The sequence below is a fragment of the Marmota flaviventris genome, chromosome 2 (assembly GCF_047511675.1).
Source record: "Marmota flaviventris isolate mMarFla1 chromosome 2, mMarFla1.hap1, whole genome shotgun sequence".
NCBI classification, from domain to species: Eukaryota; Metazoa; Chordata; class Mammalia; order Rodentia; family Sciuridae; genus Marmota; species Marmota flaviventris.
The window spans coordinates 162,414,579-162,439,319 of NC_092499.1; the positions used below are offsets into that span (position 1 = coordinate 162,414,579).

The 24,741-nt window shown below is 35.6% G+C and overlaps 1 protein-coding gene across 2 annotated transcripts in view; it reads left to right on the forward strand.

Moving 5' to 3' along the window:
* Kif16b (kinesin family member 16B) overlaps positions 1 to 24,741 on the forward strand; it is a 300,714-nt gene that overhangs the window by 242,387 nt on the left and 33,586 nt on the right. For both annotated transcript variants that reach the window (XM_027921573.3, XM_071608712.1), the window contains one exon: positions 15,954 to 16,037. In XM_027921573.3, coding sequence (XP_027777374.1) covers positions 15,954 to 16,037 — 84 coding nt within the window. The remainder of the gene's footprint in view (positions 1 to 15,953; positions 16,038 to 24,741) is intronic.

Consider the following 24,741-nt stretch of genomic DNA (forward strand, 5'->3'; position numbering starts at 1 on the left):
TCAAGACCACCTGGACTTAATATAGGGTCTAGCTAAACTAAAAAGTGAACTTGGCTAAGAGAGAAAAGCTTTTAATGAAAGCAAACTTTCCAATTATATTTAATTTGCCTTCTTAATGGCAGCAAACTTCTTTTAATGTAATAAACATTGAAGTCAGGAGACTTGATGACTATGTCAGTTCACTGGGAATCAGAGAAGAAACAACTTGTAGATGAAAATATCACTGTTTCCGGGATCATTAAGAAATACTGCAGAGGATATGCTGAAAGTATTTCTGAAAAGCATAAATGCACGTGTAGCTACTGAACTTGTTAGATGAATGGATTCTCAGTGCTTCCATTTTTCTAAACCCAGGATTCACAAATAATATATAAAATGGTTGCATTAGTTTAAAGTAACTAATTGATTATCTTACTCTCTTGCTAGTTCTTCATATCTATTTTTCAACATAAAACTTAGAAATGAATCACTTGAGTTTTTAGGTTCCACATGTATTGAAGAAGAGAAAGACAAATTCCATAAGAAATGAGTGGACCTCAAAATTACTGACTTCATATTTCCAATGGCTGTTATTTCAGCCCTTTTGTCTCTAGAATATGTTTTATTTACTGAATTGCAGAGCAAGCTTGTCATTATGTTTCTCTTAGAGCAAAAAAAAAAAAGTGCTATTTTAATCCTCATTTGTTTGTTTCCTGTGTTTTATTCTGCATAATCAAATTTCATAATTATGCAAAGTAGGCCATAGGGCTGTTGTTAAAATTTCTTCCAGTACTCTCTAGGTTTATGATATCTCCCACAAATATCCCATTTATTTGACTTCAGTCATCATTTTTAATGCTAATATACAGTTTTCCCACAAGAACTCAAGCCTCTTTGCATCATTTCCCACTCCTGCTCTAAGGTTAATGACTACAGCAGGAAAAGAGGCCATTTTGAAGGTTTTTCTCATGAATACTGCATCCCCTTTGTGCCTGTCCTTTTTCTGTTCTATAACTTCTTGAAAAGTAACCTGTTTTGTTATTATATTAAACTCCATTTTCCCTGCACACATCTGAACATTGCTTCAAATGAGTATATGGAGATTTTGCAGGAAGTAAGATACACTCCTCAAAAGCCATACAGCACAACCAAGATAATAGGTAAAATATCTCCACAGTATCTAAGTGCTACTTGTAACATAGCATTGAGAGATTTTAATCATCAGAATCCAAGTTGCAGAATTTCAGAGCTGAAAGGAGACTTTTAAAACATCTCAGTTCAGTTTCTTCCCTTTGACAGATGATGAAACTAGAAACTAGAGAGGTTTTACACATTGCCCGACATGGTTCAACCAGCTATTTGCAGAGACTTGAAATCCAATTGCCCCAAATCGCAGGTTATTAAAAGAAAAAGACATATGGTGTTAATTTAACTGTTCCATTAAATTTGGGAAAAGAATAATCACTTTTTACTGTTTCTATAAAAGTGATGCATGCTCATTTATAAAAATTTCACATAATACAAGGAAATACAAGAAGAAAGCAGCAGATTACCCAAAGTCATTCTCTAAATATAATTAATGTTACCATTTAATGAACATTATTTTAAGTATTCATTTAGAAAATGAATAGGCACAGATAAAAGGTTGGATACATAAATTGATAAAAAGGATCTAAAGTGATAGAAGAATAGGGGAAAAGAATAAAATGACCTTAAAACATTGTGTTCATTTTAGATATGCTATTTTTAAGTATAGACATTAAATTTAATTTTACTTGAATTTAACAGAGTGAAAGAAAATGAAGTAAAACCATAGAATTTGCTGAACTTCAAATTAAAGTTTCTCCACTACAAGATATGTCCTCTAAAATGTGTATGACTTTAAGAAAAAAAATTATAAAAACATTTTAAAAATTATAAATCCACTGGTTTTCAGATGATGTGTTTAATATTTCATAATCATGACTATTCTGACAGAGATAAGATTAGCTTTATTTACTCCTACCTCCCATTTTTTAAAGTCATTATTTTTACATTGTCAAAAATATATAGAATTCTCGTCCTTTTTTGAATAAATTATACATAATTACCTCTTAGTATGAGTTTAAATAGAAGCAGTATTTACTCTACTATGGTTTCCTCATTCCTGAGATCTTCATACTGTGCAGTCTCTTGATTGGATAATTTTGGTCATTTGATGTATATTAAGAGTTCCTATCTGTTTGAGAATGTCTCTCCATGGCATGTATACTTGAAAGACAGTTTAGTTAGTTGTAAATTTCTGGGGTCACGTTTTTTGTTTCTTAGCACATTTCATTTTGTATTATTATATTTTGCTATTTGTATATTTATGCTATCCTGTGTTTTTATTTTGCTAATTGATTTTGTTCCTTCTGCTAGGGCTTTCATTCCACTAATGTTTTTGTCTCTTCATTTCTTTCTTGAGTTTTGCTGGCTCACTTTTTGTTGGGGATAGATGATGCGGGGGACAGAGTACAAAAGTACCAATTTTTTTTCAGTTAGTTTTTTTTTAGTCTTAAAATAACTTTAGACTGTGTTTTGTCTTTAAGCAAAACATTCATTTTTACCTTTAAGCGTAAGCATGTAATATTTTGTGTTGAAAACTTGCCATGATGTATTGGGAAAAGGAATTGTAGATTGGCCTTTAGTGTGAGGTTTTGTTTGACGGGTATAGGCTGTGCTTACTATTTGTAGCTGTGGTTTCAGGTGCTGAACTTTCCTCTGGTGTTTTGCTTTTGTCTCCTCTGTGGTCTTGGGCTTTCTTGGAGGCTCCTTACATAAAATCTGAGACTTGCAGTTCTTTCAGTTTGGATCCTCTGTCACATGGCATTCCTATTGTTGTGACAGTAATATATGTGTAGTGGGGGGAGTACTCTAAATTATTGTGTTAAGTCTAAGTCTTTAGTGAGGTTGAGTTGGGCCTCTCGCCCCACCACAATCTGGTAAATCTTACTGGCCATACCACACACACGCTATCAGCTGGACTCTGGTAAAACCCAAGGTGGTTAGGTTCTGGTACAGAACTCTTGGTAATATTGCTGAACAGCATTTTCTGCCTCCTGCCATATGCTATATGGATTTTTCTCCCATCTGCACAGTGAGAACCTTATGGTAGTTACTGGAGTTAAAACTCACAAAAGGAGATCCAACATGGCGGCAGGCGCGGAGAGATCAAGTCTCTGACCTCTTCAGCTGCGCGGGCATAGGGAGTCGTAAACCGTCTAAATGCTGTTTGCTCAGGATCACTAGGCAATGCTGAGCTGACGTGGATCTGGGGCGAACAGTCTGGGCCTCTCAGAACACAGATCGGCTGAATTCAAGCTCCCATTCGCCTGCTTCTCGCAGACAAACTGCAGTGACTCAGCACTAAACAATCCCGCTGAAACAACTGGTCGGCCCTTCTGAACCTACGGAGGTAAATGCCAACAGAGCCTTCATAGGCAGTGGCCATAGGATTGAAACGGGGCTTGGGAGAGCCAGTCAGGACCCACCCGTTGCATTGGTCACCCGGCAAAGGGAAACAAACTGTCGCCATTTGCATGGGATACCACATGGCAGAGAACTGACGTCACCAGAATGCAGCGGAGGAGATAACTTCATTGAAACCAGCGGCAACAGTGACTTCTTCCCTTCCCTCCTAATACCTTTCCTCCCAAGCACCAAATAAATTTATAGGAGTAAACAGTAACTCAGCAGTCAAACAGAACAAGAAGTAACATGAGCAGCATGAAAAAGCAAGGAAGAAAAGGAGTACAAACAATGCAGGACAGCCTAAATATTCAGGAGGACCTAGAGTCATCAGAAAAATGGTCAAATAAAGAACTCAAGGAATACCTTAGACAGATGGAATGGAACCTTAAAGAGGATATGAGACAGCAAATTCAAACAGTGAAAGAACACACTGAAAATGAATTACATAAACAGATAAAAGAAGAAGTTAAGCATCTTTATCAGGAGATAGAGATTATAAAAAAAATGAAACAATAATTCTAGAAATGAAGGAAACTATAAACCAAATTAAAAACTCAAATGAGAGTATCACTAACAGAGTGGAGCAAGTAGAAGCCAGAATGTCAGATAATGAAGACAAAATATATCATCTTGAAAAGAGTCTAGCCAACTCAGAAAGGCTGGTAAAAAATCACGAGAAAAACATCCAAGAGATATGGGATAACATAAAAAAAACAAACTTAAGAGTCATCGGGATAGAGGAAGGTATAGAGATACAAACCAAGGGAATGAGTAACCTGCTGAATGAAATAATTACAGAAAACTTTCCAGAAATAAAAAAGGAAACGGATATACAAATTGTAGATGCATACAGGACACCGAGCATACAAAATCACAGTAGACCAACACCAAGACACATTGTTATGAAGATATCCAATATACAGAACAAAGAGAAAATATTAAAAGCTACAAGAGAAAGGAAGCAGATTACATTCAGGGGTAAACCAATAAGGTTAACAATGGATTTTTCATCACAGACGCTGAAAGCGAGAAGATCCTGGAACAACGTATTTCAAACACTGAAAGACAATGGATGCCAACCAAGAATTCTGTATCCAGCAAAACTAAGCTTCAGGTATGACAACGAAATAAAAATCTTTCATGATAAACAAAAGTTAAAAGAATTTGCAGCCAGAAAACCAGCATTGCAAAGCATCTTGAGCAAAACACTACACGCGGAAGAAATGAAAAACAGTAACCAAAACCATCAGTGGGAAGTGCCTCAGTAAAGACAGAGGGCGGGGGGAAAGCTAATCATGGAGAAACAAACTAAATTAAAAAAAAAAAGATAAATAATCAAACATGGCTGGAAGTACAAACCATATATCAATAGTAACTCTAAACGTTAATGGCTTAAACTCTCCAATAAAGCGACATAGGCTGGTAACATGGATTAAAAAAACAAATCCAACAATATGCTGCCTCCAGGAGACACATCTGATTGGAAAAGACATACACAGGCTGAAGGTGAAAGGTTGGGAAAAAATATACCACACACACGGTCCTAGTAAGCAAGCAGGGGTGGCCATCCTCATATCGAATAAAATTGACTTCAAGACTAAGTTAATCAAAAGGGATAAGGAAGGACATTATATACTGTTAAAAGGAACCATTCACCAACAAGACATAACAATTATCAATATTTATGCACCAAATAATGGTGCTGCAACGTTCATAAAACAAATTCTCCTCAAGTTCAAGAATCAAATAGACCACAACACAATAATTATGGGTGACTTCAACACACCTCTCTCACCATTGGACAGATCCTCCAAACAAAAGTTGAATAAAGAAACTATAGAACTCAATATCACAATCAATAACCTATACTTAACTGACATATATAGAATATATCAACCATCATCAAGTGGATATACTTTTTTCTCAGCAGCACATGGATCCTTCTCAAAAATAGACCATATATTATGCCATAGGGCAACCCTCAGTAAATATAGAGGGGTGGAGATAATCCCATGCATTTTATCTGATCATAATGGAATGAAACTGGAAATCAATGATAAAAGAAGGAAGGAAAAATCCTACATCACATGGAAAATGAACAATATGTTACTGAATGATCAATGGGTTACAGAAGACATAAAGGAGGAAATAAAAAAATTCTTAGAAATAAATGACAATAAAGACACAACATATCGGAATCTATGGGACACAATGAAAGCAGTTTTAAGAGGGAAATTCATCGCCTGGAGGTCATTCCTCAAAAAAAGAAAAAAACCAACAAATAAATGAGCTCACATTTCGTCTCAAAGCCCTAGAAAAGGAAGAGCAAAACAACAGCAAATGTAGCAGAAGGCAAGAAATAATTAAAATCAGAGCGGAAATCAACGAAATTGAAACAAAAGAAACTATTGAAAAAATTGACAAAACTAAAAGTTGGTTCTTCGAAAAAATAAATAAGATCGACAGACCCTTAGCCATGCTAACGAAGAGAAGAAGAGAGAGAACTCAAATTACTAACATACGGGATGAAAAAGGCAATATCACAACAGATGCTACAGAAATACAGAAGACAATTAGAAATTCTTTTGAAAACCTATATTCCAATAAAATAGAAGATAGTTAAGACATTGATAAATTTCTTAAGTCATATGATTTGCCCAGACTGAGTCAGGAGGATACACACAATTTGAACAGACCAATATCAATGGATGAAATAGAAGAAGCAATCAAAAGACTACCAACCAAGAAAAGCCCAGGACCGGATGGGTATACAGCAGAGTTTTACAAAACCTTTAAAGAAGAATTAATACCAATACTTTTCAAGTTATTTCAGGAAACAGAAAAAGAGGGAGCTCTTCCAAATTCATTCTATGAGGCCAACATCACCCTGATTCCGAAACCAGACAAAGACACCTCAAAGAAAGAAAACTATAGACCAATATCTCTAATGAACCTAGATGCAAAAATCCTCAATAAAATTCTGGCGAATTGGATACAAAAACACATCAAAAAAATTGTGCACCATGATCAAGTAGGATTCATCCCTGGGATGCAAGGATGGTTCAATATACGGAAATCAATAAATGTTATTCACCACATCAATAGACTCAAAGATAAGAACCATATGATCATCTCGATAGACGCAGAAAAAGCATTTGACAAAGTACAGCATCCCTTTATGTTCAAAACATTAGAAAAACTAGGGATAACAGGAACTTACCACAACATTGTAAAAGCTATCTATGCTAAGCCTCAGGCTAGCATCATTCTGAATGGAGAAAAATTGAAGGCATTCCCTCTAAAATCTGGAACAAGACAGGGATGCCCTCTATCACCACTTCTATTCAATATAGTTATCGAAACACTGGCCAGAGCAATTAGACAGACGAAAGAAATTAAAGGCATAAATATAGGAAAAGAAGAACTTAAATTATCACTATTTGCAGGTGACATGATTCTATACCTAGAAGACCCAAAAGGGTCTACAAAAAAACTACTAGAACTAATAAATGAATTCAGCAAAGTGGCAGGATATAAAATCAACACGCATAAATCAAAGGCATTTCTGTATATCAGCGACAAAACTTCTGAAACGGAAATGAGGAAAAACACTCCATTCACAATATCCTCAAAAAAAATAAAATACTTGGGAATCAACCTAACAAAAGAGGTGAAAGATTTATACAATGAAAAGTACAGAACCCTAAAGAGAGAAGTAGAAGAAGATCTTAGAAGATGGAAAAATATACCCTGTTCATGGATAGGCAGAACTAACATCATCAAAATGGCGATATTATCAAAAGTTCTCTATAGGTTTAATGCAATGCCAATCAAAATCCCAACGGCATTTCTTGTAGAAATAGATAAAGCAATCATGAAATTCATTTGGAAAAATAAAAAACCCAGAATAGCAAAAGCAATTCTAAGCAGGAAGTGTGAATCAGGCAGTATAGCGATACCAGATTTCAAACTATATTACAGAGCAATAGTAACAAAAGCAGCATGGTACTGGTACCAAAACAGGCAGGTGGACCAATGGTACAGAATAGAGGACACAGAGACTAATCCACAAAGTTACAACTATCTTATATTTGATAAAGGGACTAAAAGCATGCAATGGAGGAAGGATAGCATCTTCAACAAATGGTGTTGGGAAAACTGGAAATCCATATGCAACAAAATGAAACTGAATCCCCTCCTCTCGCCATGCACAAAAGTTAACTCAAAATGGATCAAGGAGCTTGATATCAAATCAGAGACTCTGCGTCTGATAGAAGAAAAAGTTGGCTCCGATCTACATATTGTGGGGTCGGGCTCCAAATTCCTTAATAGGACACCCATAGCACAAGAGTTAATAACAAGAATCAACAAATGGGACTTACTTAAACTAAAAAGTTTTTTCTCAGCAAAAGAAACAATAAGAGAGGTAAATAGGGAGCCTACATCATGGGAACAAATTTTTACTCCTCACACTTCAGATAGAGCCCTAATATCCAGAGTATACAAAGAACTCAAAAAATTAGACAATAAGTTAACAAATAACCCAATCAACAAATGGGCCAAGGACCTGAACATACACTTCTCAGAGGAGGACATACAATCAATCAACAAGTACATGAAAAAATGCTCACCATATCTAGCAGTCAGAGAAATGCAAATCAAAACCACCCTAAGATACCATCTCACTCCAGTAAGATTGGCAGCCATTCTGAAGTCAAACAACAACAAGTGCTGGCGAGGATGTGGGGAAAAGGGTACACTTGTACATTGCTGGTGGGACTGCAAATTGGTGCGGCCAATTTGGAAAGCAGTATGGAGACTCCTGGGAAAGCTGGGAATGGACCACCATTTGACCCAGCTATTGCCCTTCTCGGACTATTCTCTGAAGACCTTAAAAGAGAGTACTACAGGGATACTGCCACATCGATGTTCATAGCAGCACAATTCACAATAGCTAGACTGTGGAAACAACCTAGATTCCCTTCAATAGATGAATGGATAAAAAAAAATGTGGCATTTATACACCATGGAGTATTACACAGCACTAAAAAATAACAAAATCATGGAATTTGCAGGGAAATGGATGGCACTAGAGCAGATTATGCTAAGTGAAGCTAGCCAATCCCTAAAAAACAAATGCCAAATGTCTTCTTTGATATAATGAGAGCAACTAAGAACAGAGCAGGGAGGAAGAGCAGAAGGAAAAGATTAACATTAAACAGAGACATGAGGTGGGAGGGAAAGGGAGAGAAAAAGGATATTGCATGGAAATGGAAGGAGACCCTCATTGTTATACAAAATTACATATAAGAGGTTGTAAGGGGAATGGGAAAATAAACAAGGAGAGAAATGAATTACAGTAGATGGGGTAGAGAGAGAAGATGGGAGGGGAGGGGAGGGGGGATAGTTGAGGATAGGAAAGGTAGCAGAATACAACAGTCACTAATATGGCATTATGTAAAAATGTGGATGTGTAACCGATGTGATTCTGCAAACTGTATTTGGGATAAAATGGGAGTTCATAACCCACTTGAATCTAATGTATGAAATATGATATGTCAAGAGCTTTGTAATGTTTTGAACAACCAATAAAAAAAATCAAAAAAAAAATAAAACTCACAAAAGTGTGGAGACCTGCCCCCTAAAATTATCCACCCCCTCAGCCATTTTTAGTATTCATACAAGTCTATCCTGAGCCTCCAGCAATTCCTGAATTACAGTTCAAAGTGTTTCTACCAATATTGACTCCGGCTATGGGTTTCTATGCCAGATAAGTTGTAATTCTCTGTATCCACCATCTGTCTGTCCAGTTTGGGTCAGTAGCTTGCCCTGTGACTTCACTTCTTTCCTGGATGTGAGAAGAGTTGTTGATTTTCAGTTTGGTTCAGCTTTTTTCATGCTGTAAGAATAGGAGTGATGACTTCCAAGTTCCTTACATATATGTTCAGAAACAAGAAATCCATAATTTTAGACTACAGTAAAAAGATGAGAATAGTGCAGAGTTTTATTAATTATTAACATATAATTAATATATATTATTAACATATTTTATCATTAGAAGAGTACCTTTAAAATAACTGATGAACCAATTCTGGTATATAATTATTAGCCATAGTCTTCACTTAATTCATATTTTCTTAGTTTTCACTGAATGTTCTTTTTCTGTTCTAGGATCCCATCCACAATATTACATTACATTTACTTATCTCTTCTCATGACCCTCCTGATTGTGACAGTTTCTCATACTTTTTTTTTTAAATGGCTTTGACACTGTTGATGGTAACTGATCAGTATTTTTACAGAATGTCTCCATTTGAGATTTGTCTGATGTTTTCTCATGATTAGATGGGGCTTATGGTTTTGGAAGAAGGAGACAACATAGGTAGATTCCCAGAATGATCATGTAAAGTCAAAGACAGAGTGATCCCAGTGCAGTTGGAATGCCTGAGAAGACTATAGAACTTCAGGGACTTTAAGATTTTGATATATAGGACACTGTATTTCCTTTTTCACAGGTTACAAGGGAAATCAAAGAGGAGTCTCTCCACCTACAGATTGTTCCTAACAGTACTTCTCATGAAAATCAAATCTATAATTTCTGCTAGATTAGAAAAATGAGGCAATAAAAATGAAAATGTGTAAATACAAAGTACTTGAGAAGAAATGAAAAGGTACAGATAATATTGCTGATTTTGTTTAGAAGTTTTTATTTAATGTGAGAAACCAAAACAAGCAAACAAAAGATGATAATGTTTGTGGGACATGAGTGGAGGCATCAAGGATAATTCAGGATCACTCCCTGTATAAACTTCTCTCATATAGTCTTAATTTGTTGGAAATGTTGCATTTTAGACAGCAGAATGTTCAACAAATGGAAGTTTTTTGTTCTTATTTTTTTGTTTGTTCTTCCAGGCATAATTATTTGTCCTGGCCAATTGCTTTTTTATCTGGATAAATTGTTTATTTTTAAAACATTTTAGGTAGTTTAATTAATTCAAAATTCATAAATGAAATCTACAGAGTGTTGCTTTTGCTGTTCCGTTTTAAAACAAATGAAGCAATGCCTTTGCACTTGTAGAAGGCGAGAGTCTAGGCTTCTTTTCTTCCCTGGGCTTCTCACAGGATTTTTACTGTATTATTGTCATTTTCAGAATGAAACAGCAGTTCCTGCTTCTGTTCTCCTTCTTCCCACTCTAGTTAGACTGCAGGTCGGCACCACGGCCCTCTGTCTTTCCCCATTTTTTTTAGATGTTTATTTATTTGCAACAGAAAGCCAATCCAAATAAAGATGACTGTCTCTTTTTTCTGCTGAAGGATGGGATCAGGAATATGACTATAAATGTTCTGTGTCAGCCACTATTAATTGTCCCCTGTAACACTTGGGGGACATGTTTCCAGATCCCCATGGTTGCTTGAAACCACAAATAGTACTGACACCTATATATACATACTTATGATGAGGTTTAACTTTTTTTTTAAGAGAGAGAGAGAATTTTTTAATATTTATTTATTTTTAGTTTTCGGTGGACACAACCTCTTTATTTTATTTTTATGTGGTGCTGAGGACCGAACCCAACGCCCTGCACATTCCAGGCAAGCGCGCTACCACTTGAGCCACATCCCCAGCCCTGATGAGGTTTAACTTTTAAGCACAGTGAGAGATTAATAATAATAACATAATAAAATAGAACAATTAGAGTGATATACTGTAATAAAAGTTAAATTATTGTGTTTATGTGTGTTCTTGCTCTTAATTTCTCACCTCTTCTCTCTCCCTCCCTCCATCTCTCTCACATACTTTTAAAGTGTTAATCTTACAATCTCAGCATACATTTTTTTCTTGTTAAGAATTTTTAACTTTTTATTAAAAGAAAGAACTTTATAGATTTTTTTTTTTTTAGTATATCTGAATTGCCAGCATCACTACTTTAGTGCTTTTAGGCTTTTATTAAGTAAAATAAGGGTTACATGAATACAAACAATACTGGAACAATTGATCTAGTAACAGTCAAGATAGCTGCAAAATGACTAGCAGATGGGTAGCATATACAGTGTGGATACACTGATCAAAGGGATGATTCATAGCTTGGGCAAGAAGAAGTGAGATTTTATCACACTACTCAGAATAGTATGAAACTTAAAAATTTATTAATTATTTCTGGTATTTTCCATTTAATATTTTCAGACTGAGTATAACTGAAACTATGGGAAACAAAATTATAGATATGGAGAGAATAGTATTCTTTTGAAATAAATTTACTTAGATATAGTCATTCAGCAACCCAACAAATGAGAATACTTTTGCTTAGCAGAAAATACAGTTGATGGAAATTTAAGTGACCCCCAGTAGTCACTTTAAAGTGTCAAAATATTAATCAAGGCATACTTAGATGAAATGCTTTATACCCAATACTTTTTAACTAAGAGAATTGGAAATTTTATCTCACCCAACCTAAATTAATAGATAGGAAGACCTAAACATCACTGGTAAGTTCTCAGAAAGGGAGAAATGTAGGTAGTTTCCACACTGTCAGAGGGAATCTGTTCTCTCGTGCTGCAACTAGAAAGCTATTTCTGTCATAAACATAGTTATTTTAATGGAGGCGTTTCTTTTCTATATATTTTGCATCATGGATTTGACTTTGCTTTAGTTTGTTCTTGTCCCAACCCCACTAATAGGATGTGGGTCCAGCAGCTTGCATTTCTCTCCTAAATCACATAGAACTTCTGCTTCTATTCCTTTCCTTCCTCCCTTTAACTACATATAAGGAGAGCTATCATTATTTTTATCTTTTAGCTAGAGAGGAGTAAGGTGATCGGAGCTAACTTGGTTTGTATGTCCTAGGATGGGCCTCCAGGGAGCTCGTCTCTAGACCCCTCTCTCTTTCTGCCATTGCTCACTGCTATTGCCAGCCCCTGTGGTTCTCCTGCTCCCTTGTTGGGGTACAGTTTTCTCCATTGGCAGCTCTTGTTGAAACTGTTGATCACTGCCTAGCAGCCGTATGTTCATATCCATGCTGTACATGCTCCCCATCTGCTAGTCACTTAGTATGTTTAAGTGCACTAAGCCATTTCTGGTGTAGTACACTTGAAGAAAAGTTTTTTTTAATCTTTATCTTAGCTCTCCAAAGTCTTCACATCAACAGTTTCTATACACTGTATATACCTTCATATACATGTTTGTTGTATACATGGTTGTTTCATATGTTTGTTATTTATAGACAAAATATTAACCTCCATCCAGGGAGTACACTCAAGGAAATTCTAATGGTTGCTCCTTACCTGGTTCAGATACCTTAAATTCTCAGTGCACCATTTCTGATTGAGTCCATGAATGTGACCATCCATTTCTCCTCACAAAATAATTCACCTCATCAGCCACATAAAAGATTACAAAACAATCAACTGCAAAAGTATGCTTGTCAAGCTTTCAGCATCCCTGCGTCAGGGGGGAGCACATTTGTATAAGATGAAATTGAGGCTGGATGAAGCTCAGAAGTTGAGCCCTGATGTACCTGTAATCTCTGAACAACAACATGAGGAAAAGTGTTTGTGCCAATAAGGCCAGTTTCTAGAAAACCCTCTGTTCCTCGAAGCTACCTTACCAGCCCAGTGGATGGAGAGAGGGAGTGAGGGCACACAGGCATAATGCTTTCTTAGTTGTTACCTATCTCTGACAACTAATAATATGGGTAAGGTCTGTTCACCATTCTGTACTAAATCTTCACAGAAACCCATCAGATTTGGGGTGTGTGTGTGTGTGTGTGTGTGTTTTAACAGAGTACTCAGGTTCAGAGAAATACAGTTAATTAGCTAGTTGGTCAAACTGAGATTCAAACTGAGTCTGTCTTATCTCAGTGCCAGTGAATTTGCATTTTATCTGAAACTGATTTTAAAATTACCTGTGGGTTGCAAAGTCAAGATGAAGAATAGATCAGGACTGACTCTATGTCTTTAATGACCATGAGATAAAGGATATCTGCAGTGTATAGAAGCTGGTGTGAAGGCTTTGGAGATCTAGGATAAAGATTAAAGAAAGCAACTTTTCTTTAAGGGTTCTAAATCAGCAATATGAATAGGTGGCTGCTAGGCAGTGATCAAGAGTTCCAACAAAATCAGAACATTGGTGAGAAAAGGAGGAGAGGAATTCCATCCCTTAGTGTTAGCATCACCTATTCCAATGTTCCTCTGTTTTGGTAGAAAAAGCACTGGAGACCAAGCACAGTGGCACACTCCTGTAATTCCAGCAGTGCAAGAACATGACGAGTTCAAGACCAGCTCAGGAAACTTAGAAAAACCCTGTCCCAAAATAAAATATAAAAAGGGCTAGGAATGTAACTCAGTAGTAAAGCAGCCCTGTGTTCAATCCATAGTACCAAGACAAGACAAAAATAAAAAGCACTGGAGTATGAAAGGAGCAAACATTAGCCCAACTGACAATTAACTTTGAAAAAGTTATCAAGGGCACCTCTAAGAGTGTGAAAAGTTATATCCATTTCATTCCCATTTTTACTATATTCGTATATGAATACACCATAGTGAAACTCCACATCATATACAACCACAAGAATGGGATCCTAATTAGAATAAGTTAACTCCATGTATATATAATATGTCAAAATACACTCTACTGTCATGTATATCTTAAAAAGAACAAATAAAAAATTTTAAAAAGCAAAAAAGAATGTGACACAGAGAATTACTAAGGAAAAGGCAGACACCTAATTTTAAAATGGGCAAAATATTTGAATGGACACTTCCCAAAGTGACTAACAAGATGGTCAATGAGTATATGAAAAGATGTTCAGCATCAGTAGTCATCAAAGAAATGCAAATGTGAACCATAATTGAAATTGCTCCACATCCACCAGAAATGCTAAGATGGAAAAGACAGTTTAGTTAAAAAGCCCTGGTGAGGACCTGGAGCAACTGAGTCTCTCAGTCACTTCTGAAAGGAATTGTCAGTTAATTAACAAAACAAAACAATTTGGAAAAAAAACATTCAAAATTTACAAATATGGATGAATACATGTGTAACAAATGGCCCAGTATCATTTCTACTCCTAAGAGTATAACCAACAGAAGTAGATGGGAGATAGATAGATAAGAGACAAAACCTGGAAATGAACAAAGATCTCAATAACAACAGAATGAGCAAATAAGTTGTAGAAGGTTCACATAATGGAATACTGTACAGCAATGAGAATGAACATTTATCGCCACACATAACATGACAGATGAATCTCACAAACAGAATCTTGAGCAAAAGGAGGTAGACACCAAGGACTTCATATTACATGATGCTATTTACATGAAGTTCAAGAATAGGAAGAATCAAACTATGCTGTTGGAAGTCAGTCAGTCTAGCATTGACTTTGCAGACGTGGGAGGGAGTGACTGGAAGGAGTACCTGTGGTTCCTGGGGAGAGGGCAGTGTTTCATTTCTTCACTTGGCTGCTAGCTACATAGTGTATCGAGATCTTGAAAATTCATCAATTTGTCCCCTTATTATATATGTACTCTTCTGTATGTCTAGTATATTTTAATGTACTATGTTTTTTAAATCTTACATATACAGGTGTTAATCCTTAATTTTTTACTCCTGCTGTGGCCATATAAATATAAATCAACTTATATATTTGCATAGGTATAAAATAGGAATTTGGTGTCATGTTATGTCCTACATTGTGAGAGAAATGTTCATTTTTTTCTTAATAATGCTTCATTGGCTTCAATTTGTCTGGATTCGACAAGGTAAGAAGGGAAGGAAATGGTGAATTCCATCAACAGAGCAGTTTTTTCTGTTTAACATTCATTCTGCCAAAGCAGATAGGGCAGTTTCTGACCAGATTATAGAGTCCTTTGTAGCCTGGGAGCTTATAATAAAACTTATCTTTTTATTATTATTTTTATACTTTCCAGAATAAAAGCATAAGAAAAATGACTGAAATTTCAATACCAGGTTAAAACTAATTCTGAACCTTCACTTTTGGGAAAATAAAGTGAAAGCTTCCACAAGAAGCCCTCTTTTCACATGGGCAGTCTTCATTTGCAATAGGAACTGAAAAAAGACAGTATAGAATGTTTAGAGAACCTTAGCAGTCATCTCAGAGCTATTTTACAAAATGTTCTGGTAGTGTGTAGGTTGAGTTTTCAAATTCTCATCTCAACACAAAAGTAAAGAAGAGGAGCGAAAGAACAAACTTGTATTCTAAAAAACAAAAATTGCAGAACACCATATGGCACAGAGTCTGATACATGATATGAGACAGTATTAAAAATCAGGTTCCACCACTGACCCAAGATTGCAATGTCTGTCTAAAGTCACATGGTTGGTGGCAAACTGATGCAAGACCCACCATCTTTAACCTTTCAGCCTCTTTCTCGTTTCCCCATGATAGAGATTCCAAATAATAACTTAATGATAGCCCAAAGATCCTAGGTTTAATATTAACAAAGCTCTTGTAAAATATGTATTTCAGCTTGCTGCCCTTGAATTCCCCCCAAAGAAACTATTTGGAAACAAAGATGAACGTGTGATTGCTGAGAGGCGAAGTCACTTAGAGGTAAGAGAATTAAGCATTTTTTTCCTCTCTGTGTGTAGAAAATTTGCCTTCTGATTGGTAGGAATTATTCCTGTTAAACAGTTTTGTTTTTGTTCACGCTTATGAAGGTGCTGCTTTGTTAACACAGGAGATGGCAGCAATCGATTATAAAGCCACTATTATCAGTTTATTTGAAATACAAGTCCTTATCCCTCTCTGGTCTAGCAGAACATTTTTTCTGATTTTTAAAAGATACATTTGTACTGAGAGTAGGAAAGCAGGATGTTAGTGAGAACTAAATATTCACCATAGACAGATGGTATGTAATATAGGATGAGGTGCAAAGCTTGCTGCAGAAAACTTGGAATTAATTAACTGAAGATTTATAGTATTGCATCATTGTTACTTTTTCAAGACAGTTGGAAGCAAAAAAATGCATTCCTATTTTAGTTATAGTTAGGCTTCTTTGGACTTATAACTTAATCTTTCAAGCCAACTACATATAAGAACTCAATTTAACACAACTGTTGTTTTTCTGACTGCCTTACTGCCAATACACATTGTTGATTTCTTCATTTAATTTGTTTTTTGGGGGGACATAATTGCTTATTTGGCTGGAATCTGAGTTTTTGTGCCAAGGCATGGACCAACTGTTTTCACTGAGATATGGTCACAGATAGTCCTCAATTATTGGTCACTCCCTGGCCATTGTGCTGTTTAAGCAGATAGGAGACAAAAGTACAAATATCTTACAAAAATTTTGTGTCTGCATGCTTTCAGGGGGCCTCTCAAAGTTCCCTTCACTACTACTTTAAGAGGAATCTAAGACCTACAGTGTTAGAAATGAAATCAACAAGTAAGGGTTTGCAAGAGCCCTTTCTGAATTGTGAAGTGCTACATAGAAATTAGGTTGATTCTTCTAATGACACCTGGGTAAAAATGGTTGACCATGGTTTCCACTACTGTCAATGTACCAAAGGATTAGGAAAATATCTAGAAGCTGGAGGTTCCAGTGAGGGGAAAATAAGGCACTTGGAAAAGTTGAAGACTGATAATCATCTGTCCTTAGGGGACATTCCAGGATTTTGAGACCCACAATACAGAACTGATCTAAGGAAGTACAAGTTTCAGAGTATGACCATGCTTATAGGCATTTGAGTAAGACTGTGGAGTTATACATTTGAAGAGACCTCAAAACTTCAGAACTGAGTTTTGGAAGTTTTACACACTTCTAAGAATCATCATCAGAAAGGGCTGTTGCAAACCCTTCCTTGTGTTAATCAGCTTCCCATTACTATAAGATAATACTTGAGATAATAGATATAAAAAGAAGAAAGGTTCATTTTGGCTCACAGTTTTAGAGGCTTCAGTCCGTTGTCAGTTGGCCCTGTTGTAAAGTGGTGCATGATGGAGGGAACACATGGTAAAGAAAGGTGTTTACCTCATGGCAAAGAGAGAAGTGGGAAAGGGCCCTGGTCTCAGTAGTCCCTTCAAGAGCACTCCCCCAATGACCAACTTCCTCTTATTAGACTCCACTTCTTAAAGGTTCTGCTACCTCCCCATAGTCCAAACTGGACACGAAGTCTTTAAAATATAGGCATTAGGGGCTGAGGCTGGGGCTCAGTGGTAGAGCTCTCGCCTAGCATGTGCGGGGCACTGGGTTCAATCCTCAGCACCACATAAAATAAATAAATAAAATAAAATAAAGGTATTGTGTTCAATTACAACTAAAAAAATTAAAAATAATAATATATAGGCACTTATCCAAATGATAGTACTGCAAAAGTACTAACAATCCCCTCTGGTCACCTGTGACTGTTACTTACTTGCAGTGTTATCCTGTATAGAAAGAATTCCACACCTAAAGAGAAGTGCATTTCACCTAATATTGAATGTTAATCTTAGAACATTATCTTCTTTTCAAGAAGCAAGCATAATTCATCTTCACTTTAATGGAAAATTAATCTGAGATTCTTGCATTAATTTCCTATAACTATTGTGACTTTTCTTTTGATCTTCTAGTATCAGAAGTCACTGCTTGACTTAGGGTATTTTTATGTGAAAACTAACATAGCTGTTTTCCCTGAACTTCTTATATAACTTACCACACATTTAGTTAATTCTTAATATATTCTGGAGACAAGGCGAGATATTTTTAAAGAATACAAATATAACAGAAACATTTTTTCCCTCTAAAACCATGCTTAAATTCCTATATGGTATTTTGTCTGGAGGTATAATATAAACTCATGTAGAAAGGTGAATCTGAGTAGGACTCATCTGCACGAGCTAATATACATGATGTTTACTTAAAAGGAATTATCTGAAATATTATTAAAGTCCAGAAGTAAAACTTTATAAGCCTTGTCACCCTCACGGATCTGTGTAAAGTGGTGTTTTAAGCAAGTATTTAATTGTGTTTTGATCTTCCTTGTTATTAAAATAATTCCAAGATTTGGACCTTATGTTTTGAGTTTATCAGAAAAAAGGTATGAAATGTTGCCACATTAAGTGTAAAGACACTATACTGACCCTTTTCAAATGATAAATGTTAAATCTGTTAAAATAATTATTTTCTAAAATGATGGTCAGGACCAAAAATCTATATCATAAGACGCTTTAGAGACTAATATTCTTGCATTGTAGAGAGGAATATTAGTAGTGTGTCTAGTGGTAATGGTGATGGTGCAGAGGCCCAGAAGTGAGACATTTAACATATAGTACCATCAAAAGTAGGGATGGGAATGTGCTGATGGTAAGTGGAGGAACATAAATTTGATCTCTTATTGATAAACTTGTATTAGCTACTCCCACAAATAGTATCTGGCCAACAATTTTTGGAGCCTGTTTTTGCAGAATCCATCCTGTAATTGCTCTATCTATCATATTCAAATGCTTCCGAGGACTTTTGTTCAAAAAGAGTCATGGAATCTTTGAAGATTTCTAGCTTGCATGGACCTCAGATTGCTTTCTTGGCCAATTCAGGGTGACTGTGCACTTTGAGGGCAGACCCTGTCTTCAGACATTGGAGGATTATGCTCACACCACATGTGCTGTGCTTCCCAGGCTTGCACATTCCTTCTGTCCCTGGCTATCGTCCAGGGCACATGTCAGCAGACAAAGCAGTGTAGGTAACAGGGACCTAACACACTCAGTCTCTGCCTGATAGGTTATTTTGATCTGTATTTGAAGGTAGATACAATGACTGTTTAGCTGAATGTTAAGAAACTGCAATTGCTATAGTTCAGAAATGGTGAAATATCAGCAATTTTATATATATCTGTATAATACTTGCTTTCTCATACTTATTCGGTATTTACTAAGGGCAAAGCATGAGTGAAAATACTTATAATATCAGGCCATTTACCTCTCACAAGCAGATGATGAGGTAGAGTTCTGTCCACTTTACAGGTGAGGAAGTTGTGTCTTAGAGAAGATAAAGGTCCCATAGCTAGTATGTGGCAAAGCCTTAGCTCACAATCAAGTGTGTTCTAGAACAAGTCCCTTCTCTTGACTAATCTCCTGTAAGTGTTAAATGGGTTGGATCTTTCTGTTTAAAAAAAAGTCATCGCTTTTGCAGAAACACCACCTTTTAAGATTATCACCACAATGTTAATTAAGCTCCACTGCCATTCCATTCAGTCTGCCCAAATTAGCCTCCAAATTAATGAGGGTTTGTTGTTGTTGTTGTTGTTTTGTTTTGTTTTATTTTTGTTCATTGATGAGAGGTGCATTTTGGGTTACTAATTTCAGAGAACATTATCTACTTGAAAACATTCTACTAATCATCCTAATAGTCTGTCATTTTAGGGAATAACTGTAATTAAGGAAAACATATGAAATCCTCTAAAACCATAAAGCTTTCCAGAATAATCCATTTACCTTTGGAAGTAAAAACCTGAAAAATGTCTAGGAAGTTTATTTTCAAAGTACAAGAGCAGACAACAGCCCAAAGCCACCTCTTTTTTCTTTCCCATTTTCACCTCATTTGCTGAAGCACTGTTAGATAGGCCAGAAGTAATGTGATAGCTAAGAGTGTGAGCCTGGGAGCAGATTCCTAGTCTTCAGTCCTGGTTCTGCTCCTTTGAAGGATTTGGTCATGGTGGAGCTATTGTACAATGTGAAAAAAAAAAAAATGAGAGGCATAGCATCATATGAAAAGGACACAATTCCTCCAGATTTGCATGGCTTCAACGATTTCCAGGTTCAACAGTGGTGTACAGCTAGTTTTCTTTGCATATCTACAAGGTTATTGATTGCAAGGCTACCTTCTGTGGAATCCCCAGATGACCTAGTGTATCCCCTGGGCTTCTGCATGTGAAGAAAATAGATAAATGTCAATGCTTTTCAGTCAAAGACCTCCAGGAATATACTTATTTTTAAAATAATGTTAGATTTATTGACTTCCTGCAACAAAGGAAAATAAAATAAGTGGAGGAACATAAATTTGATCTCTTATTGATGAATTTGTATTAGCTACTCCCACAAATAGTATCTGGTCAACAATTTTTGGAGCCTGTTTTTGCAGAATCCATTCTGTAATTGTTCTATCATATTCAAATGCTTCCTAGGACTTTTGTTCATAAAGAGTCATGGAATCTTTGAAGATTTCTAGGGGGACCATAGGAACCATAGGTGCATCTCAGTAAAAAACTGTTAAAAAGTTGCAGGAGGATTTGAGTGTGTCCTAGGTGATTTGGTACATTATGCAAGAAAGTAGGCCTTTGCTCTGGATTGAATGCTGGGGTCATTCTGTGATTAGTATATTAATAATTCTTACTTGGGAAGCAGGAACAGGGTAAGGTTTTAAATATGACAAAAAGTGGTACTTATCCTTATTAGCGTGGACAAAGATATGTTTGATTATATTCATGATCTGTACAATATTTGTGTTTTTGTCTATTTTCAGGCATGTCTGTGGAATGGGATTATTGGTATTCTTCAGATGTTTTTATGGTCCATGGAAGTCTCAGTAGTTCAAATGCTTTATTTGCTAAATATAGGTATTAGAAATGGCTGTCAGTATTGATCTATCCCCACTACACTCCACAGTCAAGGTTCACTTTTTGGATAATGGTACTTGCAACACAGTCTAGTTTCTCTTAACAACACTTTCTCATTCTGCTTCACTTTCATTTTACCCTCAAACCTTGAATTTCCAACAATAGAATTGTTTGGCTTAGACGTTTTTATAGAATGAGGCTTTCAGTTTCAAAGTAAATTTTGGGAGGCAGAATTCCTCAGGTTTTCTTAGTTTCCTCATTCATTTAGCTATCAAAAAGATACTTAGCAATTCCATGCTTAATTTAACATTCTTTCCATCTATTCTCTACTCATCTTGCAAAATGTATAATAATAGAACTATTATCAAACATAGTCCACAATTAAAGAAACACTCCATAGAAAGAACCACTTTCTTTCTCTTTTGTTTGGGCTTTTCTTCTGATTATCTGCTTATTCACATTAGCAGGGACTATTTTCTGTTATTAGTCTATTACTACAATCATCAGTAGCAAAGCATTTTCAAAGAGTGTTAAGTGGCTGCTGAAGTGTTAGAAGAGATTGAGCTGGAATTTGGGGCTATTTCATTAAAAAAAAAAAAAGTTCTTCACAGAATCAGAAAAGCTGTAAATTGTATAATCCTGGGGCTACTAAATGTCAAGAAATCATTTTATACAATGAAAATCTTATCACATTGAGTTGTGATTTTATGATCTCATCCATTAGTAGGAGTCTCCAACTGAAGGGAAAAATCCCATTTCATTTTCCATGAGTAGTCACTGGTTTAGAGGATAGCAGAATTAAAATAAATATTTCCAAGGAGAATAACAACTTCCAAACCCAGATGTAGGCCAACAGGAGGAAAGGGAGGACTCACCACACTGTCATCAAATAGTTTTACCCTGCTATTTTTCTCCTTCTCCATTGTAAAATGGCTTTCTGTACTGGCATAATGACTAATAGCTTGGGGACATAAGATATACTTATGTATAAATGGAAAGTTGCTCTTCATCTTTGGGCTCCCACTCTAAAACTCTAAGCTGGCAATCAGGAGCTTTGTTTCTTTACTGGTTGTGATTTAAGTCAGCCAGAACATCTAGGATCTTGAACTATCTCCCTCAGCTCAGATATCTTCTCCTCAGAAAAAGCCTTTTCTAACCACTAAGGAGATTATCCCTGCAGTCCCCACCAGATTCCCTAGTTTCTTTACTACAACACTTAGCACATGTTTATTGATTGATTGTCCTTCTTTTTAAAGTATTTATGTTTTTATGTGAGGGCACATTTTACTAGAAGATAATTTGGTAAGGACAGATTCCAACTGCCTTGTTTACCTTTACTTCCTCATTGTCTAGAACAGTATCTGGTCCTTAACAGTATCTGGTCCTCAGTTACTGTGTTTTGAATGGCCACTTAAACCTGTATTAAAAATAGCACATGACATATATTCATTCTGACAAAAAATTTAAAATGAGAACACATACTTAAACTTAGGTTTGAATGCTAATTCTCTCACACTACAGTATATAATTGGGCAGGTTACTGACCACCCTGAACTTTCTTGTTCTCAATGCTAAACAAGGATTAAAACAATTACCTTTCAGAGTTATCAAGGTAATCAAGAAAGAATAGTATGAAAAAGTACTAATAGAAAACATAGCATATAATATATCCTCAATTGATATAAGATAAAGGTTAAAGGCATACACAAGGTAAAGTATAATTGATATAAGATAAAGGTTAAAGGCAACACAATCTTTCAATCCTGGTTGTTGATACTTGCTCTGCTATTTACTGACTGAATGATCTTGGACAGACAAGTTACTTAATGAATGACTTTCCTCATCATAAAATGTGAAAAATAAGAGTACCCACCTCATATAGTTGTTAATGAAAAACTCAAGTAAAATTATTGGTAGGTATCTGATACATAATAACAAATATTAGAAACAATGACTATTTTTTAAACTGCATTGTAGTTGTCATATAGTAACTTAAAAAATTATACTTTAAGTCCTAGCTAATGCAATAAAGCATGAAAAAGAATAAAACATATACCAATTGAAAGGAAGTCTTAAAATTGTGTTTGCTCACAGGTAATAGATTGTTTATGTAAAAAGTCTGAAAGAATTGATTAAAAAACAAACTCCTAAAAGTGATATAATCATAACAAGGTTGTGGGATATAAGTTCAAAATACAGAAGCCAGTAACTTTTCTATATATCTGCAGTGAACAAGTGGAATTTGAAATTAATAACACATTACCTCCAAAGCTAACAAAATATATACATGCTCTATATGAGGAAAACTATAAAACTCTGATGAGGGCTGGGGTTGTGGCTCAGGGTAGAACATTTGCCTTGCATGTATGAGGCACTGGGTTCAGTTCTCAGTGCCACATATAAATAAATAAAAATAAAAGTCTGTTGACAACTAAAAAACTATTTTTAAAAAACTCTGGTGAAAGTAATCAAAGAATAAATCAATGGAGTAATATTCTATATTCATGGATGGGAAGACTCAACATTGTTAATATGTTCATAATTCAACTATATCTGTTCCAGACTCTCATCAAGTTATCTTGTGGATATTATTAAACTGATTTTAAAGTTTATATAGAGAAGCAAAATACCTAATCTAGCCAACACAATATTGAAGGAAAAGAATTAAGTCAGAAAACTGATACTGTCCAACTTCAGGATTTATTCTAAAGCTATATTAATCAAGACACTGTTTATCTTGATTAGTGAGAGAGTAGACAGAGAGATCAGTGCAGCAGAATAGAGAGCCCCCAAATAGACTTACATAATCCGCTGATGTTTGATAGAAGAACAAAGGTGGTAAACTACTCTTTTCAACCAATGATGTTGGAATCACACATGCACTGGTAAGAGCATGTGCATGCACATGCAAAACAATGAATCTAGATGCAGCCCTTATATCTTTCACAAAAATTAACTTAACATGTATCATGGACTTAAACGTAAAATGAAAAACTCTAGAACTCCTAAAAGATAACATAAGAGAATAAGGGTATAGCTGTGACATTTTAGATGAAGCACGGAAGGCCTATTCTATACATAAATAATTGATAGGCCTCATTAAAATTAAAAACCCCTACTCTATGACAGACACTTTCTGGAAAATGAGAACACATACCACAAACTAGACAAACATTTGTAAAAGGCATATCTGATTAAGGACTGTTACCCAAAAATATAAAAGAACTTTTTAAACTCAAAAAGAAGAACACAACCTGATTTAAAAATAGGCAAAAGATCTGAACCAGCACCTTATCAAAGAACATATACAGATGGCAAACAAAAAGATGCTTATTATATGTCGTTAGGAATCGCAGATTGCATAAGTTACCACTATATACCTATTAGAATGGCCAAAAGTCAGAACAATCATGACAACAAAAACTGATGAGGATGTGGCACAACAGGGACTTTGATTCAGTGCTGGTTGAAAGGCAACATGGAAAGGTACTTTGAAAGAACTTGGCAGATTCTTACAAAACTAAACATACCCTTACCGTATAATCCAGTGGTCTCAATCCTCGGTATTTACCCAAAGACATTGAAAACTTATATTCACTCAAAAACCTGCATATGAATGTTTATGGCTGATTTATTTGTAATTGCCAAATTGTGGAAGTAAACAAAATGTCCTTATGTAGGTGGAAAAATTTTTTAAATTAAATTTTTTTTTAAATTAAAAT